The sequence below is a fragment of the Anopheles ziemanni genome, chromosome 3, assembly GCF_943734765.1.
Source record: "Anopheles ziemanni chromosome 3, idAnoZiCoDA_A2_x.2, whole genome shotgun sequence".
Classification (NCBI taxonomy): Eukaryota; Metazoa; Arthropoda; class Insecta; order Diptera; family Culicidae; genus Anopheles; species Anopheles ziemanni.
In genome coordinates, this window is record NC_080706.1 from 5,307,659 (window position 1) to 5,324,737 (window position 17,079).

General features: G+C 45.5%; 4 protein-coding genes across 4 annotated transcripts; 2 read left to right on the forward strand and 2 right to left on the reverse strand.

Annotated features, from left to right (window-relative positions):
* Nucleotides 1-230: 230 nt before the first annotated feature.
* Nucleotides 231-4,102, reverse strand: LOC131289419 (probable ATP-dependent RNA helicase DHX34). Its single transcript, XM_058318669.1, has 5 exons — nucleotides 2,126-4,102; nucleotides 1,462-2,049; nucleotides 988-1,399; nucleotides 616-928; nucleotides 231-555 (listed from the first exon to the last, which is right to left on the reverse strand). Exons 1-5 carry the CDS (start codon nucleotides 4,100-4,102, stop codon nucleotides 231-233), a joined length of 3,615 nt encoding a protein of 1,204 aa, XP_058174652.1.
* Nucleotides 4,103-6,652: 2,550 nt separating this feature from the next.
* Nucleotides 6,653-8,341, reverse strand: LOC131289422 (GPI mannosyltransferase 2). Its single transcript, XM_058318674.1, has one exon. The coding sequence runs from the start codon at nucleotides 8,339-8,341 to the stop codon at nucleotides 6,653-6,655; it is 1,689 nt and encodes a 562-aa protein (XP_058174657.1).
* Nucleotides 8,342-10,044: 1,703 nt separating this feature from the next.
* Nucleotides 10,045-10,560, forward strand: LOC131287542 (protein kish-A). Its single transcript, XM_058316600.1, has 3 exons — nucleotides 10,045-10,142; nucleotides 10,206-10,315; nucleotides 10,377-10,560. The coding sequence occupies exons 1-3, from the start codon at nucleotides 10,140-10,142 to the stop codon at nucleotides 10,480-10,482; spliced, it is 219 nt and encodes a 72-aa protein (XP_058172583.1). The 5' UTR covers nucleotides 10,045-10,139; the 3' UTR covers nucleotides 10,483-10,560.
* A 395-nt stretch (nucleotides 10,561-10,955) lies between these two features.
* On the forward strand, nucleotides 10,956-15,758 carry LOC131284022 (OTU domain-containing protein 5-A). The gene is made up of 9 exons (XM_058312875.1): nucleotides 10,956-11,379; nucleotides 11,557-11,642; nucleotides 12,768-13,281; nucleotides 13,366-13,522; nucleotides 13,656-13,985; nucleotides 14,031-14,541; nucleotides 15,034-15,137; nucleotides 15,212-15,430; nucleotides 15,525-15,758. The coding sequence occupies exons 1-9, from the start codon at nucleotides 11,230-11,232 to the stop codon at nucleotides 15,671-15,673; spliced, it is 2,220 nt and encodes a 739-aa protein (XP_058168858.1). The 5' UTR covers nucleotides 10,956-11,229; the 3' UTR covers nucleotides 15,674-15,758.
* Nucleotides 15,759-17,079: the final 1,321 nt, after the last annotated feature.

Here is a 17,079-nt window from a genome sequence, read left to right on the forward strand (position 1 = left end):
TTTGAACACTTTGTAGTCAATATTTGTAATGCGGCGGTTGGCGGCGGTATATTCCACGTGCAGTTTGATCTGAATCATTGTAAAAGCCAAAGTTATCTATATACATGAATAAAACCACGGAAAAAGGTAACGCATATATACATTCATTTCTAAGTGTCCCGTTTATTGGGCTGTAATATTAGTACTGTTTATATTACCATTAGGGTATTTGGTATCTTTTACATTTTAACTTATGATTCTTTATCTGGCAACTCTTGTTTGATTTGTTTAGTGCATGCTTTTTTATGCCTTAGCGTTTCAATTGCACTTAACATTAAGGTGCGACCGCAGTTCGGACATTCGTATCGGTTTGCGTTGTGTTTTTTCGACGAACTTCCTTCCATTGCCAGTACATTTTGGTCCCGTTCCTCCTTGACCTCAACCGGCTTACAGATGCTGCCGTGCTGGAGTTTTTGCAACCCGGTGAGTTGGTAGGTTCCGCCACAATTTTTACACTCCCAGTCCTGCTCGAGAATATCCTGCTGCATCTGCATGCTCCATTCCGTTTCGACGATACTGGAAGGGGAGGAATAAAAATTAACTGATTGAAACAAGCAGCTAAATTGGAATACGTACCATCCGTAGGTAACATTTTCGGTCAGATGGATACCCCCCTTCGTTTCGTTGTAGATTGGTTGGAAATCTTCGGCGAAAGGATTCGGATCGGGCAGTTCTATTCGCTCATGATCGTCGTCATCGTCACCGTCGACGAGTCTCTGTGGTCCTTTGAAGAGTGATTTCAGATCCGCCGGAAGCAATTTTTTGATGGTGTAGCATACCTCGGTGTTCATGAACTGGGCCAAGCTTGACCACAGTTCACGATTCATTTCTTCGATCGAAACATTTCGTTCAATCTTCGTCAATTCACCATCTGCCGTTACAGTGAGGGCTGGAGCGAAAAAACAAAACAAGTTAGTTTTAACTACGGCATCTCCTTGTGCCCTCTACCTTTTAATTTCTCTGCCAGCAAACGATTCCAAAGGCGCCGCAGCTTGGTCGCCTTTAAGAGTAGTGCCTGGCCACTTTCGGGGGCAGGAATGTCCAAACATAACCACTGATCGCACACGATCCGCGAGCAGGTGTCGTTCGTCTCGATCGTGTGTGCAAATAGGAGCAACGTTTGTGCTGCCGGCATCCGCAGCGTGTTGGTTAGGTAGGATTTGTTCGTTTCGAGCAGGGTCAGATAGCAAACGATCTGGTGCCGTGAGCTGAGCGGTTGGCGTGACTTGTACAGACCCGTTTTCTCCTCTATTTCACTGTCCGTCAGCTGGAGTATTTGCGCGTTGTTGCCGAAAAAACTCATCGGATGCAGTGAGACGTACGGTTTCGAGCGAGTGTGGAAAAATTGCTCCGATAAACTCTGGAAATGCGGAAAGGAATCTGATTGAAATATTCGTGGAATTCCCTCTGAAAAATACTTACCTTGCAGTAGTTAAACTCGTCAGCTATCGCAACCTGTGGGTAGAGACCGCTGACCAAAATCAGCTTCAGGGTCATCAGATCCCGATAGCTGCAAGCCGTCGCACCCGACACAAGGTTTTGCAACTTCGACGAGTCGTGGCTCAACCGAAACTCCACATCCCGGATGTCCACCTTCCCGTCATCCACCTCCTCGTCATCTTCCCCGCCAAGGCCCCAGGGATCGGATTTAAGGAGTTTTCGCTTCCGAGGTGCTTCCATACGGTGGGCCTTTCGCAGTTCCTTCAGCTGCCGCAGCTCGCCATTCCGAATCGCCCGTTCGGCGCTGGAAAGATTATCATTGTTCTGCATTTCCATCAGCCCACAGTCCTGCAGCAGATCCTGAAACTGATTGCGCAGCTTGGTGATTTCGTAGAACCGTTGCTCTTCGAGGCCGCGCCGGCGACACCAGACTTTGGAATTTTCGCCACGCCGATCGTCCCCTTTGCGACCGTAGTCGGTGCGCGTTTGCTTCACCTCCAGCCATTCCTTGTACGCGTTGAGGAGGGTAATGGGATCCCCGTGGTCCGACTCGAGTGATTTACGGGCTCTCTGTGGGGAAAAAAACAAATACAAATATAGTCAGCACGCACGGCATAATTTTCTTCGACCGGCTTTTGGTATTTACCTCACACTCGGGATCTCTGTAGGCTCGGTTGGTAAACGGTGACTGAACGCTGAGAGCCGCCGCTAGCGTCAGCACGGGCTGCAACTGCTGGAACACGCAACCCATGAGCAGCATTTTCCCAATGCCAATGTCGACCGGAATCTTTGCCAACGCCTTCCCCAACGGTGTGAGCTTTTCATCCTCGGTCAACGCTTCCGCTTCCTTCAGGCTAACGATCGCATTCTCGACGTTGTCCATCGGGGGCGGTTCAATGAAGGGAAACAGTCGAGCGTTCGGTAAACCCATCGATATCATCTGCAAAAGCAACGACTCTAGGGGGACTTTTAAAATCTCCGCCGTTGTGTAAGCGTCAAAGTCGTAGAACTGCTTCTCGGCGTACAGACGGTAGCAGACGCCGGGTCCCGTTCGACCGGCTCGCCCTTTCCGTTGTTCGGCCGATGCCTTCGATATCCAGAACTCTTTCAGCCGCTGCATCTTGGTCGTCGCATCGTAGCTCATCTCCTTCACCTTCCCACTGTCCACCACGAACCGGATGCCATCGATCGTGACGGAAGTTTCGGCGATGTTCGTCGACACGATGCACTTCCGCATCCCTTCCGGCGCATAGTCGAACACCTTGTCCTGCTCGGCGATCGAGAGCGTACTGTGCAGCGGGAGTATGATCCAGTTTTTGTTCTTCTCGTTGTACTCCCGGGCCGCATCGACGATGGCCGTTATTTCGTTCAACCCACTGAGAAATATGAGCACGTCACCTTTCTCCGTCGGTGGATACTTCTGGTCGATCAGCTGCAGGATCTGCAGGTAGGGTTCCGGACTGAGACGATCGGTTTGCGAGCGTTTACCGGAACTTCCTGCCACTGGGACGTCCTGGAGCTGGGGCATATAGTGGAGCTTGATTGGAAACAGACGTCCCGGTACCTCGATGATGCGAGCTTCCTCCTCGGAGAAGTAGTCAGCGAAGAGCTTGATGTTGATCGTGGCCGACATAAGCACGAGCTTCAGGTCCGGTCGGGCGCGTATGAGACATTTAGCGATTCCGAGGAGGAAATCCCCGTGCAGATGGCGCTCGTGCACCTCGTCGAGAATGATGACCGAGTACTGCTCGAGACTGTCCTCGCTGGCCAGCTGCCTCAACAGCAGTCCCTCGGTGATGAAGATAATTTTTGTGTTCGTATTTTTGCTACGCTCGAACCGGATCTGATAGCCAACCTCGGTTCGGTACTCGGCCAGCAGCTCGTGCGAAACTCGTTTCGCCAGCGATATACAAGCGATCCGACGCGGTTGCGTACAGGCGATCCGCTCATATCCCGCCCGGTACAGGTACTGCGGGACCTGCGTGGACTTACCGCAGCCCGTATCACCGGCCAGCACGACCACGCGTTCGTTTCGGACCGCTTCAACGATTTCCTCGCGGTGCTTCGCAACGGGCAGGTTTGCCTGAGCCTGGCGAAGTTTGCGGAGCTTATTAAACTTCTCCCGTTGCCGGAAGTCCAAATAATGTGCCACGATCTGCAGCAACTGGAGCAGTTTGGTGCGGGTGATTTTGCTGTTTCCCAGACGTCCCCTTAATTCCTCCAGCGGAACCCTCAGTGCCAAGCAGCAACCTAGTGCTTTGTTGTACTCCGATGGCACGCGCCCGGTGTAGCTTTCTTTCTGCGCTTCGTTTGGTGGATTCGGTAGAATTGGTTGGCCGGTACGCTTCAGTAGTGTTTCGTATTTGTTCACAAATAGCCAGAAATCGTTCACATCATCCACCAACTGATCGCGAGCACAGTATCCCCGCAGCACACGGTTCAGCTCCGTCTTGTAGTCGAGAAAGGAAAAGTTGATCAAATTTGTCTCTTCCGTTGACTCCCACGATAGGGTTTGACCACCATGACCGCTTTCTCTTGACGATGGGCTTCGAGAACGAGAACGGGATCGTTGCTTTCGATGCTCGCGGTGTCTCGATCGGTGTTCTTCTGACCGGCGACTCATCTCGTGTATCTTGAAGAGGAGAAACGTAAATCATGAATGGCACAAGCTGTTTCCGCTCTTTCTTATGAACAGTTTGAAAAGAATACGGGAACAAGAAAAAGGGACACATTTCCTTCGCTTTTGTCAGACTTTGCATCTTTATTTCTTACTATTTTGATCGATTTATAATAAACGTGTGTTTTTAAACATGATATTGTTACGCTTGAAGTTGTTAGTAATTGTCAATAGAGCGAACGGTAGCGAAGTCTGAGTTTCTATCGGAACTAGTCTACCAGCATAACTAAACTAACTAACTAACTAGGTATTGTCTAGTTTCTCGACTTCAGAAGTATGAAACGCACTAATTATAGTCGCTATTAGTGGCTTATAGTGTTTTGCTCAACAGTTGGTATGAACGGGGTAAATGTAACAAGTGTTCAGTAACTTAATGACTAGACTTTTTATTTTTGATAGATAGTGTTACGATAACGACGGGTCTTGATGAACGATGAAAATCCCCGAGATAGTAAGGTATTGTTTTTTTTTAAATCTTGTTCTGATTTAAATATAGAAGAAAGATACATCGCAAGGATACTCGTAAGCTCTTCCATCCATTGTAGTGGTCCCCTAGTGTGAAGATGATAACAAATAGTGGTTAAGTTAACAGATACTTCCTTCTTTGTTCGTGATTAGTCCCTATGAAACTTATGAAACGAGATAAACTGCATGCGATATTGCACATCGAGTAGAGAAGAACACTTGAAATAGATAAAACCCTAATTAGACTTTCCACGTCTAAGCGAAAACGAACAAACTTCTATGCAAATAGTGTAAAATGCGTATGTTGACTTTCGGTTATTTTGTTCATTATCTTTTTTAATGCTTCTGCTTTAAATGACTTTTTCTACATTTTTTTTATTTAATATAACGCACAGTTATAAAAACTGTTGCTTTGTAAAATTTGCTTGTATTATCAGAAATATTTAAACTTGCTCGATTAATGGTATCTTTTGCTAAGAGGATGGATTATGAATGAAGTTAACGTCAAATTTAAGTTCTCTCGTTTTACTAGTTTAGTTGATTATGCTGATTTGCTTTAATATTTGTTTCACTCTGTATTTCTAACTAATCACTAACTCAATTGTTATCGCTTTGGTCTCCTAAAACCTACGTATATTGTATAATATAGTGTTCCTGTTCTGTCCCGGGTTGCCCCTTTTAAACTACCTTTAATTCAAATGTTCAATTGTGGTCTGTTTGCACTTTTTTTGTATAAACTACAACATCTGTTCCGGTGAGGGGTGATAAAGTTTTCAGTAATTAGTTCTATGGAAAGAATGACTTTCACTGCATATGTTAAGTTCGCTTGATTGCCTAGTGCTACAACGAGAAATTGATTTGATTGTTTCCAGTTTTGTTAGGTGTACATGTATAACGGATTGATTTTGATGTATAATTACGAGTTCAATATAGAATAGCTTCGATCGTTTATATTTCGTTGACGGACTTTGCTTCGCTTTCCAACAAAGTCGTTGGTTTCACTCTAATGGTTCGTTTTTTACTTGAATAAACTACGATAAAGTCAGCTCACTGTTTGCTTTTGTAAAGTTAAGTCTAATAATTATAAACCATATTATGTTGGGTTTAATGTAAGATGTTTACATTCAACTATATTCGTTTATTTTCTCTACATACAGCTTTGTAGGACTGACGTTGACCCAAAAACACCTGTCTTTGCTAAACGCACAACTAATATCGCCTTGTCTCTACGTAGCAGCCGCGGAGCAAATTTTGTTCGTTCAGTTTGGCTTTCAATTCAATTGTGCCAATGGTGAAATAATGTTGTTTTCCAATATCATATGGCAATAGTTTGTCTTCCCCAATTCGGTGGTAATGCAAGGCAAGTTTTGTAAATGGTACCTTTCTCGAGCAAATGGATATATGAAGAGTCTAGCTACAAGCGTCTTTTGCTTACAACCAATGCTAGCTTCACAAAGCTAGCATTTAGTCTACTTATCGTTTAGAAACACAGTCTTAAACAAGGTGTATGGTTTTCGTTCGTTCGCGGCATTGTTTGGAAAGCCTTTTGCTGTTTTTTCTTCGCTCAAATATAAGAGATCCAATGGAAGACGATCTAATTATCTTCGTATAACTATGTTGAAACTAAAGCAAACCGTTTTATAAATAAATGTAATTGACTAAGTTTAAATTTGGCATTGTTTCGAATTGAAGCTAACATTCTTTGACCGAGAAGCATATAACAAAATAGATAACGCAGCATACACCAATGCTGATATATCGATCATGACGATAGGTTTTTGCGATGGCGTAAACCTTAGAGTTCACTTGCTAGGTTTCTTACGACTTTTTATCCATAGTTTGGTAGTATTCATAATGTAAGAGCGAAAAAGGCACGAGATAAGTGTTAAACCGTAATGTAGAGCAAGGTTATTGGTTCAGCAACCAGTTTCGTTCTAGGCGCAAGGTTTCTTCCTTTTTAAGACATTAGGATACTAATGTTAAAATGTAGAGTTCATTTAACAATCAAGTACGATCTGGGTTACGCTCTCTCTATGTCCATGGATAAAAATTGCTAAACAATATAGTCCCGACGACGGTATACCCGACGAAGTACCCCAAAATCGCCTGCTGCTGCCAATTCATGCAGCGAATGTCCAGGAGATCACTCAAATCGACGTGGTTGGTCACATGCGTGCAGCTGATTTCATCGCCGTCCTTCACCTGCTTGGAAAGTTTCCGAATAACTTGACGCTTAATGAACGTTCGCTCGCCGGTGAAATATTCCGCGGCGTACCAGTACAGCACGGGGCTGGCGGCACACAGGATGCGAGTCGTGACCTGCACATGCACGAAGAACAGCGAAAAAAGCGTAAGCAGTATCGCGTGGACGACGAACACGAGCGCGAGTCGATCGTAAGGACGCATCATTTTAAATTGCTTCTTGGACACACGGAAAAGGCCCAACCGTGCGGCGTATTCCCAATGTTCCTGAAGGTAGCGGTAGGAATTGCTTAGTGTTAGATAGATGGCCGGTAGGGCGAGGAGGAAGTTTGGCAGCTGCTTGAGCTCGTAGTAGCGAAGAAACCCTACGTTCCAGTAGTGACTTTGCACGTATGAGTACGAGAGTGGCAGTAGGTTTGTGCACCAGGGAGAAGATTCTTCCGTCTTATTGCCTGCCAGGATGAGTCCGTGCTCGGACGCGTACTCTCGAACGTGAGCCGGAAAGTTAAACTTCTGCTCGAAGCAAAACAGGTAGTAGTTGTACACCTGTGCGATTCCGTAGTGAAAGAGTACGATGATGAGCATGGTGAAGAGACGGGAGCAAATGCAGATCACGTTGTGGAAGTTGTACTGGGCCACAATGCGCCGAATGGCAAAGTATAGCACGAACCCGATGTTGATCATGCCGTTCGAACGGGACAGGATAGATAGACTCAGTGGGATCGTGATGAAGACGGACGTAACATCCTCGATGCACTGGTACATCACGGCGAACGACAGCCAGGCAAACAAACTCTCCGTGTACGGTGCGGTAAAGAAGATCGAGGCTGGATTGAAGCAAAACAGCAGTACCGCGATCTCGGCCTTCTTTTTGCTGCCCAGCACCAGCTTGCTTAGTCTATAGAGTGCTTTGGCAGCCCCGATGAAGCAGACCATGTTGAAGAGGACAGCAAGAACGAGGGATAGCTCGCGATAGCTTATAAAGGTGATAACATCGGTGCTGTTCAGAGCACTACTGACGATCTTCAGAATGAACGGAAACAAAGGGAAAAACGCCAACGTGTTCTCGTACGTATAACCGTGCTCGGCAATATGCAGAAAGTACTGGCCATCCCATCGATCTAATCCACCGAGCGTGAACCGCACTAACGCATCCAGCGGTCTTTCCGGAGCATCCTTATCACGGGGCGCAATGAACACGCCAGCATCGTGATCCGGCAGCAGCTGATTGGCCATGATCTGAAGTGCTATTACGAGCAAACGGCTGCCAAGAGCCAGTTTGATGATTGATATGTGCAAAAATGACCCAGACGAGGGAGGCAATTCTGTCGACGACGTTGGATTTGCATCTGTTCCTCCGTCAAGTACACTCGATTCCGTCTGTTTGTTGGCATAGTGATGCGGTTGATGATGCTGATGCTGGTGATGGCGAAGGTTACTTTTCCCATTGCCTACCACGTTTGTTCTACGTTTTGGCGATGTGCCACCGCTGTTACCGCCATTGCTTTCCATTCGCATTTTTGAGCTCAATCAGGTCGGTTGAAGCAGCGCATAAAATTGTGTGCACCACGCTCCACACGGGGATTTTAGCAATTTTCCTCCGATTCAATCCAATGTATTAGCAACACAGCATTCTGGTACAGAATGTGTTACGAGGTACCATCAAATTTCAAACCAATTATCGATCCTGGAAAGAAAGAAGAAACAAATTGTATACACTTTTCAATGGCGCAAGGGTTCCAGTCCCTTCATGACTGCAACTCACCCATTCGGATACGAACACCGAACGGAACGAGTAAAGAAACACAGTGCACCCCCCACGGAACGAGATCACACACTGTCCTGGGTGGGAAAACTAAACACAAAATCTTTCTTCTTTCCCCGGGATTGACTTGGCTGGCGAATGGTAATGCGCGTGTCTCGTCAGTGGACGGAGCTTCGTCGGACGGATCCCGGAGCACGGCGAAGCTCGTGAGCAAAACAAATGCACGATGTTGCTTGAGTTAAAACAAACAAATGCTTCCAACCCGAAAAACAGACCAGCGGTAACAGCGCGGGTGGTGAAAGTCTTAGACAGTTCGTCCTTTTTCTCCACACAGTCGTAGTTGGTTTGGTTAACTAACACTGAGGCACTAAATTGAGAATTCCTTTTCTAGATGGTACACATGAGCAGTTCCCCGGAACTCGGATCCTTTCGCGCAGGCGTCCACTTTACATCATCGTAATAATACCGCGTGTACCATTCTTCACGGAGATTATTTTTCGCAAAACATTCTCGTAGCAAAGGAATTACTTACCTGGTTTACGATCCAATTTGTATACTGCTAATATTAACTCAGCGGCACACCAAACTATTGAACTATCTATAATACACGATATTAAATTTAGATAAAACTTGGAATACGACACGCGAACATGCCGAGTATCATAACAGGGCACAAAGAATTACCAAATCTCAATGTAACGTTTTCTTCGACGATGTCGTGTATCAATCACCGCAATGGTTTATGAACTAAATGCACAAACTATGATTGTAATAAAACTTTGTTTTTACAGTGTAGAATAGTTTCTATATCGTTCCTTTGCTTCAATCGTTCGTAGCGAGAAGAATTGGGTGAAATTGCTTTGCCAATGTTTACATTTAGTATTGGCAGAATCAGGATTCGGAAGATTCAAAGATTGAATCCCTAGACGGATTCCAAAGATTCGAATCCCATTTAGCGGATTCTAAAGAGTTGATTCGAATGGGACTCGATTCAGATATGATTTACTTAAGATTCAAATCAAATTGGTTTGTTTGGGAGTCGATTTGATTCGATTCTGACTTGATCCAAAACTATTTCGGTAGACTTAGTGCATTTCGCTCGCTGGATTCGCGCCTTTTTGGGGGGGAAAATGGGATTCTGATTTAGGGATTCGATGTACCCACCACTAGAATGAAGCCGCAGCATGCCAAACTGATATCAACTAGCTTTAAAAACCTTGGTCACTACTTGGAATGAAATAGCTGATTTGTTAATAACTTTTCAGTGCCTCATTTAGCAACAGACCTGTCCAATGAAAGGACAGATCAACAACTTTGTGGAAGTGAAAATTTATCACGAATTGTGTCAAATGGCGAAAACCTTCGAGATTATTTTAAAACTTGCATTGTTTATCTGCTGTTTTTGAGCAGCTGCTTGAGGTTCAAGCTGCTGAGTTGAACCAATTGTCAAAACAAAAATGTAAACACGTCATTTGTGTGGATTCGCAAATCAGATCCGATGCAGCAGGATTTTCTGAGCAGTAAGATTGGTTCAACAACAAGAATTACAAAATGGTAAGTAAGGCAATGAATCTGAAACCTGCCTGTGGTGTCTAACGACCATTGCTTTCGTTGCAGAGCGCAATATTTAACTTCCAAAGCCTCCTGTCGGTGCTGCTCCTGCTGATCTGCACTTGTACCTATCTACGTTCGCTGTTCCCTAGCATCATTGACCGAAATAAAAAAGGGTACGTATTTCGCAGCTTCGGTTTTCAAAGTAGAACACACATAATCGTCTATTTGTTTCAGAATGTTGGGATTGTTTTGGAAATTCGCACGAGTCGGCGAACGAAAATCTCCTTACGTGTCCGTGTGCTGTTTAGTTATGGCTGTCTCAATATTATTCTGGTCCTAGCAAGTATATCGTGCGAATGCTGTAACTCAAGTATCGAAGATGCATTTGAAGGAATAAATTATGTTACTCATAACTCGACTAAGAAAACATTGTTTAAATGAATCCTGGAAAAGCTACCGGCGAAACATATGCACTAAAATATTCGCTTGAATGCTAGATAACACCGGAAGTTTTCGGCAGAATTTGGAGTCGGGTTTTCTCACAGGTACGATAATTAGACTAAAAAGTGCATGAAATAACATAAGGTCAATAGTCGTATAGTACAGTTTTGTCGTAAAACATAAGGAATTGGCTCTTTTAGTTACAGTTTAGAATTGTGATCAAGGTTTTGTGAGTGGTTGAAGGTTGTTGTTCCAACCAACTGTCATGATGCACCACAGCAGTCCAACGCTGGCAACCCTTCCCGTAGCACAGCGATTTGTCAATTCCAATCGTGCCAGCAGTTCGCCTTCAAACAATAATATTGTGCTCCTCTGCATTGCTTTTCCAGCGAATAGTTTTCTATGTCGTCGTTGTGGTTGTCGTCGTTGTTTGATGTTCGTCATCCGACATCGTAGCAAGCAGCAGAGAACTTCGTCGTCGTAATAGGCGGATAGAGTATGTACGATTTGTGCAATCGGACCAGGAAGTGTCGTTCAGAAAAGAAGTAACAGCGCTAGAAAAGTGTCCACTGCTTTGTGCTGGAGTCTTTTGTGCAGCATACTGTGTGAAAAGTGAATTTGAATGGTGTGAGAGTCGCATTCCGTGATGACTATCAAGCCAGTGGTTAATCAAAAAAGTGCGAAAGAGGAAACGCAAGAGGGCACCTCCCAAAGTGTCCATGGTGTAGGCAATGCAGGTGTCCGAGCGGCGCACCGTAATGTGGTGCTAAATCAGCTGTCGTCATCGGAATCACAAGTAATTATCGAGATAGGCAGCTGGCTCAGGTGGTGCCAAGTGGTCCTCCCTTCACATCAGGGGGGAAACGATGGCACGACGATTGACCCCCGCCCCAGATGCGATGTGTTGGGACATGGACACTTGATAGAATTCATCAACATGCATGGTGACCTTTTTTTTTGATCTACTCTACAGGCTTTGCCGAGGGAAAAGCGGGGGCTTACGCCTCACAACTTCGACAATGAAAGCGTAGTCCGTCATCGCAGGAGCCCACACAAAAAGTAAGAACTCCATCAAACACACTGTTCCATTTGTCGCCGAAGCAATTAGTGCATGGCAGAAGGTTTTGATTTGTTGCGTATCAGCAGAAAACAAAAGAAAACAAATCCCTCACCTCCGCTGATGGCTAATGAACAGTTTCCCATCGAACGTAAAATCGTCAGTAAAAGCTTTGACAAAAGCAACAAAATCGATTTCTGATGCGAATGCGTCACGAATTTAGCGTAAAACTTTCGCATGTTCTTTTCATGTATGTAGTAGCCCGATGGAATGCTAAGCCCGATTGGCGACTCTCTCACTCCCTCTTACTTTCTTGAGCGGATCGGCCATCTTTGTGACATTCCTTTTCGGAATTCTCCTTCCCCATTAGCGCTGGTTTCGTTGGAGCACCTATGGTGTTCATTTTTTGGTTCAATAGCCAAATTACTGGAGGCAAAATCGATAGATGTCGACGTACGAAAGAACGTCCCAGATGTGTCGTGCGATTTTAATGCATATTGTTTCGCACGTCGGTGCTTTCCTGAGATGTACGTGAACGTCCCACAGCATCGCCGTGTCTTTATTTGGACCGCCGTGTTAGGAGGATCTGGCCACCTCCCCAATGTGCATTGTCTGTCGAATCGATCCTATTTTTAGTATTGACCTCTTCTATTTTCTATTGCATTCTGGCTTCTGGTTTGCTTGAGACATACAGACCTGCGGTAGCATGATTAATGGCTTTTGTTTATATTTGTTTCCCTTGGTTCGCCGCAACTCCATCTGGCTTTTTTGTCGAGGGCGATGGATTGGTAGCAGAAGTTTCCAAAATCTTCATTTTTTGCTTCAACATCTGTTGCAGGATTGGTCTTTTTCCGAACATAAAAAATGCATCTATGAATGTCATTCGTCTGTCAGGTGAATGTCATAATATGTATTAGTTCGACGAACCGAAGTAAACAAAATTACTACTTACCCGCCTCCCTCTCCACCCGTATGCCGTTACAAGAAATAGCAAGTAGTTTCAAGAACCACTGAAACAATTTTATTAATGCTTCGAAAGATCAAGATAGATAGGAAAAAAAATGTTTGATCGTAGAACCTGTTTGCGTATTTATCATAACCTAATTATTCGCCCACTTTCACCACAGCCTTGGGCGCCTAAAACGCGATCACTATCACAAACGGGAAAGCCGCGAGCGGGACAAGACTGCCGGCTCGCCCAGCTACCATCATCATGTGCTGCAACCGTCAGCTAGTGGTAAGACCTCTTCCTGCTCGAGCCCGCTGGCCGGGTCGGCGGGTGGCTGTCGTTCGCCAAAGGCCTCGCTTCAAGCGGCGGGCACTGGGAGCTCCCTTCTAAACGGCCACACAGGAGCGGTGGGTAATGTGGGAGCCTCCGGAGCAGATCTCAACGCCGTCATCGAGGAAGCCCTGTCCGGCTACAATAGTGGTGATGAACATATCGGCCAGAAGGATGCCCAGCTCACGCCGGACGAGTGGCAAAAGCGTGACGAGGCGTTCGCGAAGGTCCTCTCGGACCGCGGGTTCATCCTGCAGGAGATGGAGGAAGATGGGGCGTGTCTGTTTCGAGCGATTTCCTTGCAGGTCTACGGTGATCAGGATATGCACGAGGTGATCCGTCAGCAGACGATGGACTATATTGTAAGTGTGACCCCCAACGTGACCCCATTGCAATCAATCAAACCTAATCTAACCACTCTATGTTTCATTTACGCTTTTTCTCAGTACCAAAATCGTGAGTACTTCGCACAGTTCGTCACCGAAGACATTGCTGAGTACGTTAAGCGGAAACGGGCTAATCACGTTCACGGCAATCACATAGAAATTCAAGCAATGTCAGAAATGTACAATCGTTCCGTGGAGCTGTACTGCTACCAAAGTGGTAAGAATGTATTTTTTGTAAGAGAATCCCATAACTCAATTGTGAATAGTTATTTCTAGCATTAAAAGATCGTAGTAAATTAATTATTTAATACTGTAGTAATTTATTAACTCCTCCTCCTCTCATTTTGCAGAACCTATCAATATATTCAACTCGGATCAAATAAACAACGGTAACGAACCGCTCCGACTGTCGTACCAGCGCTGTTCGCACTACAACGCCATCGTCAACCCGTACAAAGCGTCCGTTGGCGTGGGTCTCGGGCTCGCCGGCTACCGGCCGGACGAGGGTGACATCAAGCAAGTGGCCGATGCGGTCCGCATGAGCGAAGAGCTCGAGATCGAGAAGACGATGTTCGAAGACAAGCTGAAAACGACCGACTGGGAGGCAACGAACGAGGCGATCGAGGAGCAGATCGCCCGTGAGTCTTACCTGCAGTGGTGCCGGGACAATATGCGCAACGGTGGTGCAGGGCGTGGAGGTAGTGGTGGTGGAGGAGTAGGCGGAGGAGGAGGTGGGGGTAGTAGTCAGAATATGAAAAGCACCAGCAGCACGATCACGTCGACCGAGATGATGGCGGCCTGCGCCAGTGGTTCACAGTCGTTTTCGGGCCATGGGGGCCTCATGCAAGCAGCTCAGCAACAGCAGACGGCATCATCCTATTTGCTCGAACTGCGCAAGTCGCCCTCGGCTACGTTGACGGCTGGTGGCGGTGGAGTTGGACTGGCCGGTGGTGATCGAGGAGCCTGCTCCTCTTCCAGCTCCAAGAACAGCTCGTTCGAGTTGGACTGCTCACCGCCCTCGCCGGCCCAGTGCAGCTCGCAGGACCCAACCGGAGGATGCGACGCCTCATATTCCATGCAACAGCAACAACAGCAGCAGTACTATTTTAGTACGGACGCCACCACCACCACCACCACCGCCACGAGCGCAAACACAAATACCGGTAATACCAGCAATAATACCATGACCTGCAGTGGTGAAGGAAATCGCCGTAAAAAACGGAACCTTAATTCCCCGTAAGTAGAGAACTGTACTTATTCGTGCATAATCTTTGTAGTGCTCTGTAAATCTATAAATTTTACCAATCCATGGATTATCATTTCTTTGCGCAGCATGCAAAGTAAGAAGCAAATGCCATTTGCTTTGTGAGGTAATTGTTCTACCGATGGTTTAGCGATGGAAACACAATAGTCCCGTGCTGATGAATTTATCAACTATAGAATAGTCCATTAATATATAGAAAACAGCACAAAGAACAATTCGTCATTTTTAGTCTTGTTCAATATTTGTTCCTCACAAAGCATTTGATTTTGCTTGGCCTGCTGTGACCTTAATTTTGTGGTGTAGCTGTTTGAGTTGGATTCAAGCACATTATTGCTGACTATCGTGCTGCTTTGCCTCAGAATGTTTGCTTTCTGCTTTCGCAAAGGGAAGATATATAATTCCATCGATCGTATTTAACCCCATTTTTCTCTATTTTCTAAAAAATCTGTTTCATTCTTTTTTAGAATCGAAAAGGCCATCAGTTGCGAAATGAAGAAATGCAAAGCGAACAGCAATCGGACGGCGAGTGCTTCAAGTAGTCCTCTACGACCCGAGAGTCCAGTCAAAGGTAGATCATTTTCTAAACTAAGTTAAGCCCATCCTAATCCCAAGTAATGATTCCTTTTATCGTTCGAATCCAAGACCAAATGACAAAAGCTTCGTCGCCACCGAGCACCTCGAGCAGCACGACGTCGACACAGGACAGCAATGGGGGCAGTGGTAGCGGTCTATCGACCCCGGCCAGCAGTACCTTGCAGCAGCAGCAGCAGCAGCAGCCACCACTTCAACCAACCCGCGACGAAACGCCCATGTCCGAGTTCTACCAATCTCTGCTGGAATCCTCCTATACCGACGATGGTAGTGAGTGTATTCCAACCAAACCACGCTTCACGGGAGGGTACAGATACTTAACCAAGCTTCCCTCTTTTGCGTTGACTCGCTTTCCTATCGCCAGGTTTTGGCCAGCTATCGGAACGGGAAATGATCCAGAAGGCGCTCGAAGAGTCGGCGATGGATTTCGTGAAACGCTGCGACGGCTCGAAAACCTTGCACGAGGATAAGTACGGCACGACGGACGAAGAGTACGATTCACCGTCCCCCTAGGGAGGTGCACAAAACCACACAGACACACACACACATACACTACGTTTTGTACATTTAGCTTTGTCAGTTAACGTTACTAAGGATGAAAGAAATAACAGGGACGATGCAGGACGAGCAGAGTCCTGCTTGTCTCGAACAGAATTTCCAGATTCCTAAAACACTCCTTCTCGTGTGTTGCGCGCTCTAACCGAGCCAGTTTGCCTCTTTAGACGCTTTTCTCATCGGCATCGGAAAGGAAAAGAAGAAAGAGGTTCAGCAGATAATCACGGACATAACCGGAAGGAGGAGTACACAGACAGAACACAGCGTAAGAAGTAAGCAATTTCAGCAGGGACACACCAAGTTCTATCGTATCGAAGTACCAACACGGCTCTAGTGGATTTAGCAATAGGGATTACACTTACGGTCATAAATTTAACATCAACATCTTTGCTTTTGGTTCTTTGTCGACCCACAACCAACGGTGGTATTAGTGCTTTGGCTGAAAAAAAAAATGTTTTGCGAGAAAAAAAGGCATGGTTTTATTATGTTTCGCTTATTTCCACAAACGTGCGCCCATTAGCCGGGCAACGTGTTGTGGTATCATCTTTCGCTGGCGTATAGAGTATGCACGATAAGTTGATAAGTTGTAGTGCCGTTTCGGGGTCTGTTCATTTCCTTCTTTTCCACTCTTTTTAACATAACCATAGCTATGAAAATGTTTTAAATTTTCTATGTAACGTTAGTGCGTTAAGGGAACGGTGAGGTATTTAAACGACATAGTGTACAGAGCTACAGCTGGCCGGGCCCCTTCGTTGCTTGTGTGTAGCAGAGAGCAGCAGGAAAAATAATCTGATGAATGTTGCATTTTCCAGCCGCAGGGAATTTCCAAACGTAATGTTTGTTCTAAGTGATGTAGGTGGTAAAGTTCGAAAAATACGGATATGATTGTGCAAACATTTTGATGTAATTTGGGTTCATCTATTCGGGCATGCAATTATTTGTTTTTCACTCTCTCTCCGCTACTAACACCCTTTGTAATAGTTTTACGAGCGTCGATTCTACTTTCATCGCATGGAACTGCAGCGTGATGGTGGCAATAGCAGGAAGCCGTTACTGGCACGATACGCACGCCCTTTCTTTTTGTTTCCTTCGTTTTATTCTGAAATGTTGCGTGCAGGCTAACGAATAGATGGAATATTATAAAGCATTCAAAATTTATACTAAAACGCCATGATGTGGGAAAACAACAAACAAACGAACAATATAAATATTATTGATAATACATGCAAGTGATCAATATAATTAAAACACCAGGGTTTACTTGTGTTCCATCCGAAATTGTTTTTAAATATGAGTCAACAAATGAATTTAATTTGTTAATCATGGTGTCAGCACGTGCTGATACTGTTGTGTTTTTTATGTTC